At 38.8% G+C, this 15009-nt stretch overlaps 1 protein-coding gene across 1 annotated transcript; it reads left to right on the top strand.

Annotated features, from left to right (window-relative positions):
• Positions 1–3661: 3661 nt before the first annotated feature.
• On the top strand, positions 3662–14437 carry LOC126377341 (WD repeat-containing protein 48 homolog). The gene is made up of 4 exons (XM_050025046.1): positions 3662–5317; positions 6105–6269; positions 7151–7315; positions 8757–14437. The coding sequence occupies exons 1-4, from the start codon at positions 3803–3805 to the stop codon at positions 8850–8852; spliced, it is 1941 nt and encodes a 646-aa protein (XP_049881003.1). The 5' UTR covers positions 3662–3802; the 3' UTR covers positions 8853–14437.
• The last annotated feature ends 572 nt before the right edge of the window (positions 14438–15009 follow it).

Here is a 15009-nt window from a genome sequence, read left to right as displayed (position 1 = left end):
GATTGATGAAGGTACCGTAAGCAGTCGGTCGACTGGTATTTACTTAAATAAGTAGTCGTTATCACCCCCGTCAGGAGCCTTTACCATGACCCCAGACACATACGAGAGTAAATGAGTAAATGTATGAGAGTACTTAGTAGTCGTTCCCCCACTGCTGAGGATCGCGACCACAGGTTATGGTTTTCCACTCGGTACGGCTATATTCAAATTCAAATTCAAAATATTTATTTCGGAAACTAGTCCATATTTAGTTAGTAACAAAAAGCTTAACCTAGTATTAGTAACAGATTCGAAAGACGATAAAACATAAAAATAAAACACATGAGACCGGCCCGAATCACCGAAGCCGCGGGCAGCTATGTAACAGCGTGCAATCGCACCCAGCGGTTCAGCAGCGGCGAGTCGTACCGGTCCACCAATGCGCTCATGATGGTGTTGGGGCTGGCACGCGCACGGCGCAACAGAGACGCACAGCGCTTACGCATGATCGCGTGGAAATCGTCTACACGCGCCTCGCAGAACATACCGGAGGCGCTACAGCGTCGCGACAGCCCCAGCAGCGCCCTGAACGCATTGTTGTATTGCACTCTCAGGTCACTGTATATGCTGCGTGGGCGGCTTTTTTAGTAAGCAAATAGTAACAGTAAAATTATGTCTGCATTGTAAGCCGTTGGCCCGGGCTACTAGCCCAAATACCTCCACCAACCCAAATTCAAAATTCAAATTCAAATATTTATTGCATTCCATGTACTTAGTACAATGGGGTGTAGGCATAGGATAGGAACTAAAACATGGACCCTATAGGGCACAGCAACGTTGAAGGGAAGAGAGGAAGTGTGTATTAAAATTAAAACTTATCATTTAAAAATTCGTCTACAGTATAATAGCTCTTTTTAATTAGCATTATTTTTAGATTTTTTATAAATAAATTAGTTTGTTTATGTGGTCACCCATCCTATAACCCGCAGTGGAGTAGCTCTCTCTCTCCTCCTTGGCATTTATTATTCCCATCTGATGGTGGGGTCTGCCTTCTTCGTACTTCTCGTCCACTTCGCTCTATCGGACGTGTCGTTCTCGGAGACATTGCACATACACAGGTCCTTTTTCACCACATCCGCCCATCTTGTTTTTGGTCGTCCTCTTGGTCTAAGCCCTGGTATGTTTAGATTGGCTGTAACATTACCCACATAATCTGGAGGTCTTCTTTTTACGTGCCCAAACCAACGGAGCCTGCTCAGTGGAGCAGCGTGGTAAATTATTCTCCATACCCCCTTCGATTGATTGAGGGGCAGTGGAACGTTATAGGCTGTTTGTGTTATGTATCTTATGTAAATCATCATCACCAGCCCATTAACGTCCCCACTGCTGGGGTACGGGCCTTCCCTATGGATAAATAGGGAGATCGGGCCTTAAACCACCACGCGGGCTAATCCGCACATTGGTGGTTATTAACGACTGCTAATGCAGCCGGGACCAACGGCTTAACGTGCCTTCCAAAGCACGGAGGAGCTTGATATGAAAACTTTTTTTTGTGGTCACCCATCCTATGACCGGCCTTTGCGAAAGTTGTTTAACTTTAACAATCGCAGACCGAGCGCGTTTACCGCTGCGCCACCGAGCTCCTCCTTATGTAAATAGTAAGTGGAATTCAGTAGTCTCTGCTTACCCTATTGGGAAATAAGCCTATATGTAAGTACGTATGTACGCAATGACGCGTAAGAAATGGTATTTCTTTATGATAACACGACTATTGTTAGCCAACCATAATGTACAATATAATTGAGAACATTTTGCGTAATCTTCCGCTTTATCAGTGTTTACAAGTTTTTATACTTGACATTAACATATTAACACGAATTTATCGCTTAAAGAGAAGCTGTCCTAGTTTAAAATGATTTATTCTAACGTAATTTTATACTATTGTTTCGCAGATACCTGTAACATAACACAACATAACATACCAAATACTTTATTGCACACACAGGCAATACAAAAGGGAAATAAAAACAATACAATAGGTGGTCTTATTGCTAATTAACAATCTCTTCCAGACTAAGTTTCTTCTTTGAGTATAGGAGATACTTCATCATCGTCAGCCGTACGACGCCCACTGCTGGGCATAGGCCTCCCCCAAGGATCTCCACGACGATCGGGCAGCGCAGGAGATACTTAATATTATTATAATATAGCGAGATAGTGCAGCATAGGAAAAATAAAACTTATAGAATGCACTTACTTGTTAATTAGATACTCCACAGTACTTTATTGAAAATCTGAAAGTCTAATAAAAAAAAACTCTAATGAAACTCTGTTCTATTTAACAATAATAGCGGTCAAACACATAACCCTCCTTTCTGTTTCGCCGAAGTCGAATAAAAAAATATAAGGTATTCTTTGTAAATTTCTATAGGCATCTGTGATCACGAGCATTAATATTGTGCCTATAAGTATCACGAACGGGAAACACCTACAAAAATGTAAGCCACCGAGGAGCTCGGTGGCGCAGCGGTAAATGCGCTCGGTCTGCGATTGTTGAACTTAAGCAACTTTCGCAAAGGCCGGTCATAGGATGGGTGACCACAAAAAAAAAAGTTTTCATCTCGAGCTCCACCGTGCTTCGGAAGGCACGGTAAGCCGTTGGTCGCGACTGCATTAGCAGTCGTTAATAACCATCAATCCGCACTGGGCCCGCGTTATGGTTTAAGGCCCGATCTCCCTATCCATCCTTAGGGAAGGCCCGTGCCCCAGCAGTGGGGACGTTAGTGGGCTGATGATGATATTAAAGAGAAGAAAAATCATGACCTTAATTTGTTTACTCATTCATCTTTGCATACTTTTTAATCGATTGACAACTTATCAGTGAGCAATACGACTCTGAGGCTGCAAGCTAACGTAAATAACCGTGCAATGAAGCCACATATTCCCTTTGTAATACCATTGTATTTTCTCTTATTTGTCGGCGAAAATTCCTGTTTCGATTTATATGAAGGATACGATTTTGGTGCTCGCATGTCTTATACAGAAGTGAAAAAGCATGGTCTACTATTCTTCAAAAGAGAAGAGACATTAGCATTTGTCTATCCACCGGGCACTAACATAACTGGGATAGCCATACTGGATCTTTCGCCAAATAAAAGTGGAACACCAACTATTACAGAAGGAGGGGTCGGACAGTTTTTTGTGCAAATACGTTTACAAAGTGAAAGAAGTACAGGATTAAGGTTTATTGTGGAAATTTATACGTCTTCATTTAAGTTGGAGCTTCCTGATGCGAATCATAAAAGTGTGAAAATTGTGTAGAGTTGAGATTAACTGTGAAGAGAGAGACCGGATCGGTTTCAATGTCGTCATGATGTGATATAATACTGATAATGATAATGCACGATAGTTGTTAAGGATTCCATTGTAAATATTTATTTAAGAGACTACGAAGTGTAATCCAATTAAAATACTACATTAATTTCTTTAGATGTATTTTTATTTTGACGATAATAAAATGAGAATCTAGAATAAAAATAATAGAACGCATTCATAAAAAAAAGTAAAGAAATTTACAATTTCTCGTCAATTTCTGAACGAAAGCATAACTATCAGACTGTTTTACTTGACGTTTACAACACACATTGATTGGTTGTTGTGTTCCAAGTTTTAGTAACAGCCAATCAAAACCCAGAAGCTCGGCATTTTGCGTCAAGTGCTACTTCACGTCAATGAAAACATAGAAACGTCAAGCAAATCGGAAACAAACTGGGGCCTAGTTATCGCGAAATAAAAATTTAATTACAATCTAAAATGTCGGAAAATGGGCTCCAATATGCGTAAAAAAACACAAGTATCGTTCGTGATCCGCGACGAGGAGGAAAGGCGGCATAAAAATGGCGTTAGTTCGCTGCAACTTGATCCTATACAAGGAAGGCTATACTCCGCCGGGCGTGATGGAATTATTCGTGTTTGGCACACGGGGACGGGAGTCCAGGACAGGTATATCCAGAGCATGGAGCACCACACCGACTGGGTCAATGATATAGTGCTATGTTGTGGTGGGAAAAATCTTATTAGTGCATCTTCTGATACGACTGTCAAAGTTTGGAATGCGCCGAAAGGCTTTTGCATGTCGACACTCAGGACCCATAAAGACTACGTACGTACTCTGGCATATGCTAAAGACAAGGAACAAGTCGCCAGCGCGGGCTTAGACCGCGCCATATTTCTATGGGACGTGAACACTTTAACAGCTCTGACAGCTAGCAACAACACGGTTACTACTTCTAGTCTTGTTGGTAATAAGGAATCTATATACAGCCTCGCTATGAACCCTCCAGGCACCATACTCGTCAGTGGTTCCACAGAGAAAGTCCTCAGAGTTTGGGACCCCAGAAACTGTTCTAGACTAATGAAACTTAAAGGACATGCAGATAATGTTAAAGCTTTAGTAGTGAGCCGGGATGGCTCACAGTGTGTCTCAGGCAGCTCTGACGGGACCATCAAATTATGGTCTTTATCACAGCAAAGATGTGTGTCAACAATTCGAGTCCATTCAGAAGCAGTCTGGGCTCTACTTGCCACAGAAAACTTCACACACATTATATCTGGAGGCAGAGACCGACTAGTCATTATAACCGAATTGAGGAACCCTGATAACTTCATGATTGTGTGTGAAGAAACCGCCCCAATCCTGAAACTATGCTTCACAGCTGACCAACAAGGAGTGTGGGTATCAACCTCAGAATCTGACATACGAAGCTGGAAATTGCCTCCGTTGAATTCTTTAAGTTCTGATATGTATAACCAAAATAACTACAACACCAACAATGTATATCAAACTCAACCGATTCACCATATTCCTGGTGGACCGGCAATCAAACACTACACAGTATTAAATGATAAACGACACATACTAACAAAAGACACAGCCAATAACGTAGCATTATATGATGTACTAAAAGCATGTAAAGTTGAAGATTTAGGTGAAGTTGACTACGATGAAGAAGTGAAGAAAAGATTCAAAATGATTTTCGTTCCGAATTGGTTTAACGTTGACTTGAAAACAGGGATGTTAACGATTCATTTAGGACAAGATGAGACTGACTGTTTAAGTGCATGGGTGAGTGCGAAAGAGGCTGGATTGACAACGGAAAATGATCAGAAAGTCAACTTTGGTGCTTTATTGCTTCAAGCTTTGTTGGAGCACTGGAACCATCCAAATAGAGTCAACGAGTCGGGGCAGAAGGTTATTGGGAATAACTTCTTTAGTGTTCCATTGCATACACCACTGATCTTCAGTGAAGTTGGTGGCAGGACACTTTATAGGCTACAGGTAAATATTTTAAAGCCATGTTTATTTTTAATTCATATTTTCACTCATTTCTTTCACAGTGCACACAAGTTTTGTAAGGATTATCAGAATAATAATAATTATGTCTTTTAAGAGAATAAAAAAGCAATATGATTTTGCAGAAGGTATTCATAATTACTTATAACATATTTAAATTTAATTCTTAATGTTTTCCAAATTTAAAATTTCGCTAATCTCTTGTTGAACCAAAGTTCGGAAGTGTCTCTTTTTTTATGAGATATATATAATTCTATGCTATGGGCTACTCCACAGGTCCACAGAAGACAGAACACTAAAATCTATACATTCAGTTAGTTCCACTGCTGATTGGAGCAGGGTTCGCACAACAACCGCGTCCTTTCTCTAATTCTAGTTCTCGTCATCCTTTCTCTAATTCTAGGCGAAGCTTATCTATTGTTTTCTAGGACACCTCATTACTGCCTTACAATCATATATCCACCCTTTATCCACCATTGTTATGTTATGTTAATGGGCTCTATTTTCCACATTTAGACTCTAAGATGGCCCATTATGCATGTAATTGTTGACTATGTAAGCCAACCTAACTCCTTCCAGAAGCTCAGAAGCCTCCTAGGGTTTTCACAGGTTTCACGGAGTGACCCCATTCCTTTGAGGATTTTTACCCATTGTGCTGACACTCCCGTGCTTTCCAGGATTACATGGGGGGCAGTTCCTTCTGCATCCAGACGAATTTATCCACCATTACATAACACTAAAAATCTAAACTTCAACGGTATTATTGTCTCAGGTTGGTGACGCAGGCGGCGAGACCGAGGGCAACCTGTTAATGGAGACGGTACCCTCGTGGGTGGTAGACGTTGCCATAGAGATGGCCGCCCCCAAGCTCAACAAGCTGCCCTTCTATCTACTCTCACATTCCAGCTGCCAGAGCAAACAGGATCGGCAGAAGAAGGTATGTTTAAGGTTTCATTTGGCACAACGTAATATAAACTCACAACCGAATTTTTAAAAAGGGTAGTCAAAGGCGCTCAAGCGCACAGTTGTTATCGCTTCGCACCCCGCGGAACGGCCCGCCGATTCCTGAACGCTCATAGGAACCTTCTATTGTGTGGGTTGTGTGGTGGATTACCAACCTCATCAACCCTGGTGTCAGGGTTAATATTGAGCCTTTTCAGCCCCTGAAATGACTCATGTAACGACTACTTACATCAGTAAGTAGTAACCAGGACCGAATACGAATGGTAGTAGGCAAATAACGCGCGCAAATACATGGAGTGACGGAGTACTGGATAAGGACAGGATGAAGATGATTTAATGAATGTTCTATTTGTTTAATAATATCACGGTCCACTAACCACCACCCCAATAGCCCGTTTCTTTCCATAATACGCAATAGTCCTACAAAAACCGAGGACAGTCTTTGGGTGCACTCCCATAGTGCATACGGGGATAATCGCCGGTTGGTGTCACACCATAGTTAGATTAAATTGTCTTAGAGAGCTTCTACGTGTGGGCTTCGGCCCCACGCACGCCCTCCAAAAGTCCGGGTCTCGATTTATAAATAATAATCACATCACTAACATAAGAGCCACGCTCTTGTCGGTGTAGCATTCTCCATGCAATTTTTTTAAGGAAAAATAGGGCAGAGGTTTCCCTCTTGCCTTCCCGCAATACTCTGTCTGACGCGAGTGGGATGGCGCCCAGAGAAATCAAATAAATAAAGTAACAAGCAAATTATTTTTTTGCATAGAATTTTACAATACCTTTACAGGGAAAACTTATTTTAAGTCCTGTAGTATTCTAACTTATTTTTATTCTTTTATTCCTTTCCAGGACCGTCTGGTAGCGAACGACTTTATCCAGTGCCGTAAGGTTGCAGAACATGTGGTGGAGAAGATTGTGGGTGGCGGGGATGTGAACGGAGCCAGCGCGGGGACACGCTCCGAGGACAGCGGGGACAAGGTCGAGGAGCGGGTCGAGCTGCTGTGCCTGGACCAGGTAGCTTATCACTCTCTCTCTCTCTATCTATTTAGGAGCTGCGCTCTTGTCGGTGGAGTAATCGCCATTCCTCTCTTCTTCTCGCCAAAACCTTCACCTCCCGATACGACACGACACGACCTGCACCTTCTCTTTTATTTGTTTCATAAATTTTATCCTAGGTCTACCCGTTCCTCTCTTCCCTTCAATTTTTCCTTCTATAATGTTTGTTATAAATGAATCGTTTCGTATCAGGTGGCCAATCATATTTCCTCTCCGGTTGTCTATAGTCTTCAATATAGCTTATCATTATTATTATAACCAGCCCAAAAAACTGTGTCTAAAAAGGATTACCCAATATCTGCAATGGTGCTTATATCAGATGCCATAGAAACTTACTGAGACATATCGGATGGTACAGCCATCGCCTGAAGTACAATTATGTTATTGAAGATTTATTTATTTATTCAATCTTACAACTATCATTACAGGTATGTAACCAATACGACAGTGAAGCTATCTTAAACACTAAACATTATTACAATAACATAATATCATTGATAACAAATCACAAACATGATGGTTTTTGCGAATTCACTCAGAGAGCAGCAGAATAAGTCAATTGTCTCTGCTACAGTGTTAAGATTGCGCAATGCGCGTGTGAACGGCGCCTGCCCGAGCAGGTTAGTGCGTGAGCGCGGCACCGCCAACAGGCTCGGCAGCCGCCGCCGCCACACATACCGATCGGGCATGTATAGCCCTATACATATAAGTATCTAGTTGTTACATGAATCATGTCAGGTGTGGAATAGTAACCCTAACACCGGCCAGGGTTAATAAGGTTATTTGGCCTCATAACCCACATGAGTTCATGCCCTCAAATTAAGATGTCAGAGCTCTTCAAATAAAGTGCAATATTGGTTATACAATGTCGTTACACGCTATTGTTAGTCTATTTGTTATAAAATAAATAAATAAAAATAGTCTTTATTCACCGACATTATTACATAGTTTCACTTTATTACTTAATTATCTATATGTTTACTTATATGTCGGGCTGTCCTAGGACATAGGCCTCCTACTTATTGCGCCACATCTGTCTGTCGCCTGTTGACCTCCGCCAACCTTGTGCTAGATCGTCTTCCCATCTTTTTCTTTGGTCTCCCTTTTCGCCTTTTACCATCTCTGGGATACCATTCTGTGATGACATTAGTCCACTTTTTCATTCTAGACCTCACCATGTGTCCTGTCCAACGCCATTTGAGTCTCCTTATTGTTTTCGTCACATCTGCGACTTTTGTTACGTCTCTTATTTTCGACATGGTCCACTTGTCTCACAGTTTTACACTCAGCATACTCCTTTCCATCCCGTTCTGACTTTAAGTTTACTGCTTTCTTTTTTCTTTCTCAGTCTATTTGGTATACGAGGACAATAATTTTAACACAATATTTATTTTTTCAGGTACTAGACCCAAACATGGACCTGCGGACGGTGAGGCACTTCATTTGGAAGTCCAATGTCGAGTTCACACTGCACTACAGAGTTCTCAAACAATGAAACTTGAAGGCCCAATTTGGGAAGTACTGCAGCTTTCGATGTATGTACCAGTGACTTAAAAACTGAACTGAACTCAAATTCTGTGAAGAACTAAAACTGGGAATAAAATCATGTTTAACCTAGGTGGCGCCACTATCTTATTTACATTTACATTATAGTCGTCTTGTAGGCTCTGCACGCTAACCGCGCCGCGCGCGGCGCTAATTATATCGAGGCCTTCGACCAAAAGCCGTTTGACGTCCATCTACGCAGATAGCATTCGTATCGTTTATTGGTCGAAGCGCTCAATATAATTCGGCGCGGTTGTCATGCAGATCCTGCTGTAGTAAAAATCAGGTAAGCCCCTTTTTGAAAAATCGTTGATCAAAGCCTTGATATCCTTTATTCCTTGGTAAATATTGAGAACACATATATTAACTTGTTGATTTGTTTACAAAAATGACATCTGAATGCGATTTTTCAAAAAGGCGCTTACGTGGTTTTCACTACAAGGCGACTATATAGGTTGACAAGGATCTTGTGGCAGTTTGATGACATTGACAGGAGCTAGTGTGCACCGTCTCCATACATTCTCCATTTATAACACATGGTACAATAAAACAAGGTAAGGTCAATCCTATGAAAAGCCGCCATTGCTAGCCGTTTGTTTTTTTTTTTGGAAAGGGTTTAACCACTCTGGCCTAGTAGATTTTTAAGCCTATGACGTAAGTGTTACCATTAAATTGGTATCTCCAACATTCCAACGACGTAAATTTTATTATTGAAAATTAACCGAATTACTATCACTTGTCACATACATAAAAATCACTAAAACTGTAAGTAAATCTTTTAGTAAAAGTTCAAAATTGCCTTGCAAAGTGAATTAGACGTGTGTATTTTTTTTAATGGCAATGGTGGTAGAGATGACGTCAGCGCGGCTAACCTTGAAATGTTAGCTGTCACTTTTGAGCATACCTTGCTTTATTGTACCATTATTTACAACAATTTTCAATAATGACGTTTCCATAAAATACCGCGTTAGTTCCCATTATGGCCACTTGCCAAAAGATCCTTGTCGTTTTATAAAGATGATGCTATGAGCAAACGGAATTACGATGTCGTTTGTCATCAAATAAAATAAAAGAAGTATTACGTTAACAAACTTTATCAGTGTTACTAAATAACACAAACTAAGAATAAACTAGGTTTGAAATAGTATTTCGCGGCACGAAACAATTCGGCGGATTTTAATGAAACTAACTTAACAAGTCATAATAATTCTATGCAGAATCTGCGACAGTAGCGCCGCGGCCTTCGGGACTTCTTTCGTATACGGATTATATTTTAAACATAGTTTATCTTTTAGTCTTTGTTTTGTAGTAACACTGTATAAGTTTTTATATAAGACACAGAAGTTGAAAAGTAAAAGTGAAGTGTAAAAGATTTTATCTTCTAAAAATGGTTGAAATTGTTGCCCAAGTTAGCAAAGTGAGATATAAAGTACTAAGTTACCTATTTTGCTTTGCTTTAGACTTTAGGGTCAAACCACATTGTCGCACTTTTCTATACTTCTATCCTTTTCCGATTTTCTGAACCGTCATTTGCTAGAACGAGAGAGAGCGACCGCACACTGCAGAATCGACGAAGCGATATCGCTCTTCTCGAAATTAGAATCATTTATTCAACGTAATTATCACGTATATACTTGTTGAAGGTCAATGTAACATTTTGAATTTACGTCATTTCACAAGGTGTTGAAGCCGAGGAGAAGAAATGACAAGAAAGTGCAACAGCAACACATTTTAAATCAATGAGGGTACATTACAAGTTATTTAATAACTAGAGGAACACATTTAATACCAGACATTTTTATCATTTAGCTAATCATTAATCTTATAATAAGCTTTTTTACTTACTTTTAAACTTTTTAAATCTTTGTTTAAACTGCTAATTTATTTTCTGCCAAATTCAAAATATTATCTGGTATTTTATTGTAAAACCGTAAAAACCCCAAAAAAGATGAATTAAATTTTCTTAATCTAGAGTTTTGAATAACAATTTTATTCGCTCTGAAAAGTATAGAAGCTTAGGAAAGTGCTATGAGGTGATTCCAGAAGTGGTTCAACTCTTAATAATCAACTAATAGTGATACTTATATACATAGTTTTGTTCCGTTCCGATTTCATAGTTATTTGATTCAACAAAGTCAAGAATAATTCCACGTAAATGCGTATCGTATCGTACCTACTTCATGTAATAGGTAAATAGGTAGTAATTTTGTTGTTATAAATTGGCAACATTATTAAAACTTCACAACACAATCGTCCAATCACAAAACACGATTCAATGTTGCCAACTTAATAAATTAATAAAATCGAATGTGTTCTCAGACATTAGTATTCGAGGTATTCTAGATACCTAGAAATTATAATGAAATTAATTAATTGGCGCCACTAGTAAACGTAGTACAAGATCGACTGTTCTAGAACAAAATGGCGGATAGAACTTGTATTGTTCAAAGGCTGTATTTAACTGTTTAACTTTGTGCCAGTTGTGTCTGTATAATGTAGCACATACAACGAATTATGATTCGTCTTTGTTCCTTACTGCATTATTAATTGTCAACATCTGTCTTAGACTACCATACCAATAGATCGCTGCCGTCGATCGATAATATAATAGGACAGTTGTCGTCAGCTATTAGTTTAACACAAGAGGAGCTCGGTGGCGCAGCGGTTAACGCGCTCGGTCTGCGATTGTTGAAGTAAAGCAACTTTCGTAAAGGCCGGTCATAGGATGGGTGACCACAAAAAAAAAGTTTTCATCTCGAGCTCCTCCGTGCTTCGGAAGGCACGTTAAGCCGTTGGTCCCGGCTGCATTAGCCGTCGTTAATAACCATCAATCCGCACTGGGCCCGCATGATGGTTTAAGGCCCGATCTCCCTACCCATCCATAGGGAAGGCCCATGCCCCAGCAGTGGGGACGTTAATGGGCTGATGATGATGATTAGTTTAACAAGTGACCATCGACGTCGATCGTTCGATTCTATTATCGATTGGCGCCATCTATCGATAATCGATTGGTACCTGTCATGCCGTTGACAACTTATAACTTCTAGAACGCTTTCATGTTAAAAGGGTAGTGTGAGCGGGATAGATACTGACAATTGTAATAAGATTGCAAAATGCGTGAGCGAGATGACTAGTCTTCATTCAGTGACGTTTATAATGTATACTCTTGCCTAAAATTTGTACACATATTGTGAATGTTTGATATCAATTATAATAGAAAGGTGCTTGGGGATCGCTTGTATATGTAAAGTTTGTTGGTCTCTCGTTTATGAAGGGATTACTCGATAGTAATAGTATTTTATATGAATTCAAAATATATAAAAAATACACGAATACGTTATATTCATATTGGCAAAAAAGATTGTGTTCGAAAAGGAAAGAAAGAAAGAAACATTTATTATTTTCGGACACCACAGACATACACACACAGGTACACAGGACAGAAAATAAAAAAGAACACTTAGATTAAGAATTATTAGAAAAAAAAAAACAAAAAACTAAAATCATAAAAATACTAATAATAACAGTATTCATAAATGCAACGCACGACGGCCCGATAACCATGAAAAAAGGATTTCTCTGCAACGGTGCTTATATCGGCATAGGTATGCATTTTTTTTTTACTCTGGCAGCCCTATAATAATACCGCCCCTCTCTTACGTACAAGAATGAGGCAGGATTAGTTTTATAACTGTTAAAAGAAATTAAAAGAAGTTTGCGACAAACATACCTACTTTCAATGACGGACTTTCCAATGGACGTTCCCCGAACACACGATAGATGGCGTTGTTCACTTTTAACGTGATAATTACCTATTTTCTCATTGCTGGGGTACTTATATAATTATTCAAAAATGTTATGTAAGGCAGAAGCATATATAAAACTAATTGCTGCTTGATATTTGGATCATATTATGTATAGAATGATGTTGCTTCTCTTTATTTTGATCAGAATAATAATGGGTTGAAGTTGTAATTGTACCTTGGTGTAATAAAAAGTGTCATCATTTATACCCAAAAGCAAAGATAAAAGATGTATTATGTCTGTTATCCATGAAATTAGAAGTTTAAACAAAGAAAAACCTTAACAACGCCATCTATCGTGTTTTTGGGGAACGCCGTTTGAAAAGTCCCTTATTTGGCGTATGACATTTCTACTGGTCGAGTAATCTTTTCACGTATATATCAACTTAAACATTTTTTATTTCACAAATATTGGCCCATAAGTAAAGATAATCGATACCAGTCCTGTATTTAAAAAGATGTTTATAAAATGTATGTTTTCGCTTAGCTGAAAGCAAAGTTATGATCAATATTTTAAGTTTACGACGAAAAATGGAAACGCCTCCTGGACTTGTGTAAATAAATATTTAAACAATGGTTTAAGCACGACTACTATCATACCGTCATAAATATTCGCCATCATTAAACTCTAGTGAAAATGGTGTCAATTCGAGCGAGCACCAACTTAATTTTAACGTAATTCGACTTAAACTAGCTGCATCTCTTTCTTGCGCGTATTGTAAGTAAAGGACGGCACTAATTTAAGAGCTGTCAAACTAAAATTAGGTTATGTTTGCGCCCGAATTGGCACCGATGTATGGAAGATTCCTTAGTTCTATTTACTCCCATGACGGCGCTGTTAATATCGTCATCATCATCATATCATCCAAGTCGTGTCCGGTGACGGCGACTCCTAAATGTCTATCCCAGGTCGATGTTATGATAGGCTCTAATGTGGCTAGCAAAACCGAATAGCTGTTAATATACCCATACATTGTTACTGGAATTTGATGATGATACCGTACTAAATTCGTGCTTAGGCTAACAGGGGTTTTGAAAATGCCATATAAAAGTAATTCACCTAAGAAAGCAATATTGCAGTTTGACATTTGCGCAAATAAAAGTTAGTGCGCAATGCAAACAAATGTCAAATAGCTATTTTGCTTGTTTTAGGTGAATTGCTTTGATGTGCCCTTTTTAACCCCCCAGTACACATATAGTCATGCATGCATGAGCAATATAATGTATCCACTTTAGGACTTTGTCGCACTAACATATTTGACATTTAGTGAGACTTACAGTTCAATTTGTCAAAAAAGTTAATGTGACATGGTACCAAAGTGTATAGATATTAATGCTCGTGACCGTACATAAACTTAATTCTGTAATCCCCAATGGGATGGGCAGAGCCACAACTTAACAGACAACTTGCAGCTACTTTTGATACGAGATCCTAAGATGTAATAAACTTGTCAGTAATTTTGATATTTTGTGCTTGATCACTTTTAATATAAATAGTTGAATCTATGAAATGATTTACAAAGTGCTGGGGGCATGTATAGATGTAAAGGATATACAGAAATGCTTCAAGTGTTTCTATGTATTTATTGTCTAGTTTTGATTCATTTGTTGTTCTATGATGTGCAAACGTTGCGAAATAATTGAAGCATTTTATATTTCTCTCATATTGTGAAAATTATGCTTGTATAGCGTGGAAGTATGGAATTACAAATAAATACTGTTAACTGGAGAATTTGTTTTATTGGTGAATATCGAATGTTTGTTATAATAGTTATAGATTATAAATCAGGTTTTTTTTATCAGCTAAGATTGTGAGATGTTTACAATTTTTAATCTGATAAGAGGCTTTAATCCCATATTCTATTATTTTAAAAAAAGCATAATAAAGCGTCATGGCTGTATCCCCGAAGGAGTAGGCATGATATGTGTATAAGACCATTCTATTCGTAATGGGGGACTTTTCGGGCTACGTTTCCCAAAAAAAAAGTTATATAAAAAAAAATAAAGTTTCTATTCTTAAAACAATATAGATAACATTGTACAGATTTAACGTGATAATTACCTATTTTCTCATTACTCGGAATCATGTTGCTACCTATATTGCTTCTCTTTATTTTATTCAGATTCAGAATAACAATGGTTGGAAGATGTGTTGCGCCTGGGTGTAATAACAAGGGTCATTATTTATACCAAAATACAAAGATAAAACATGCATGTTTGTTATCCATGAAATCAGAATGTTAAACGAAGGCAAATCCAGCAGCAGCATTAGGCAGCGCCTTCTCTTTATTTTTAGGGGAACGT

The sequence above is a fragment of the Pectinophora gossypiella genome, chromosome 23 (genome assembly GCF_024362695.1).
Source record: "Pectinophora gossypiella chromosome 23, ilPecGoss1.1, whole genome shotgun sequence".
NCBI lineage: Eukaryota > Metazoa > Arthropoda > Insecta > Lepidoptera > Gelechiidae > Pectinophora > Pectinophora gossypiella.
The sequence above is the reverse complement of the archived record's forward strand: the minus strand, read 5'-3'. Positions and strand labels throughout refer to the sequence as shown.

What these genes read in the sequence shown, in the direction of transcription:
- LOC126377341 (XM_050025046.1), top strand. Translation starts at nt 3,803, where the DNA reads ATGGGCTCCAATATGCGTAAAAAAACACAAGTATCGTTCGTGATCCGC. An exon ending in AACAGGATCGGCAGAAGAAG is followed by an intron (nt 6,270 to 7,150) that starts GTATGTTTAAGG and finishes ATTCCTTTCCAG; the next exon opens with GACCGTCTGGTAGCGAACGA. An exon ending in AGCTGCTGTGCCTGGACCAG is followed by an intron (nt 7,316 to 8,756) that starts GTAGCTTATCAC and finishes TTATTTTTTCAG; the next exon opens with GTACTAGACCCAAACATGGA.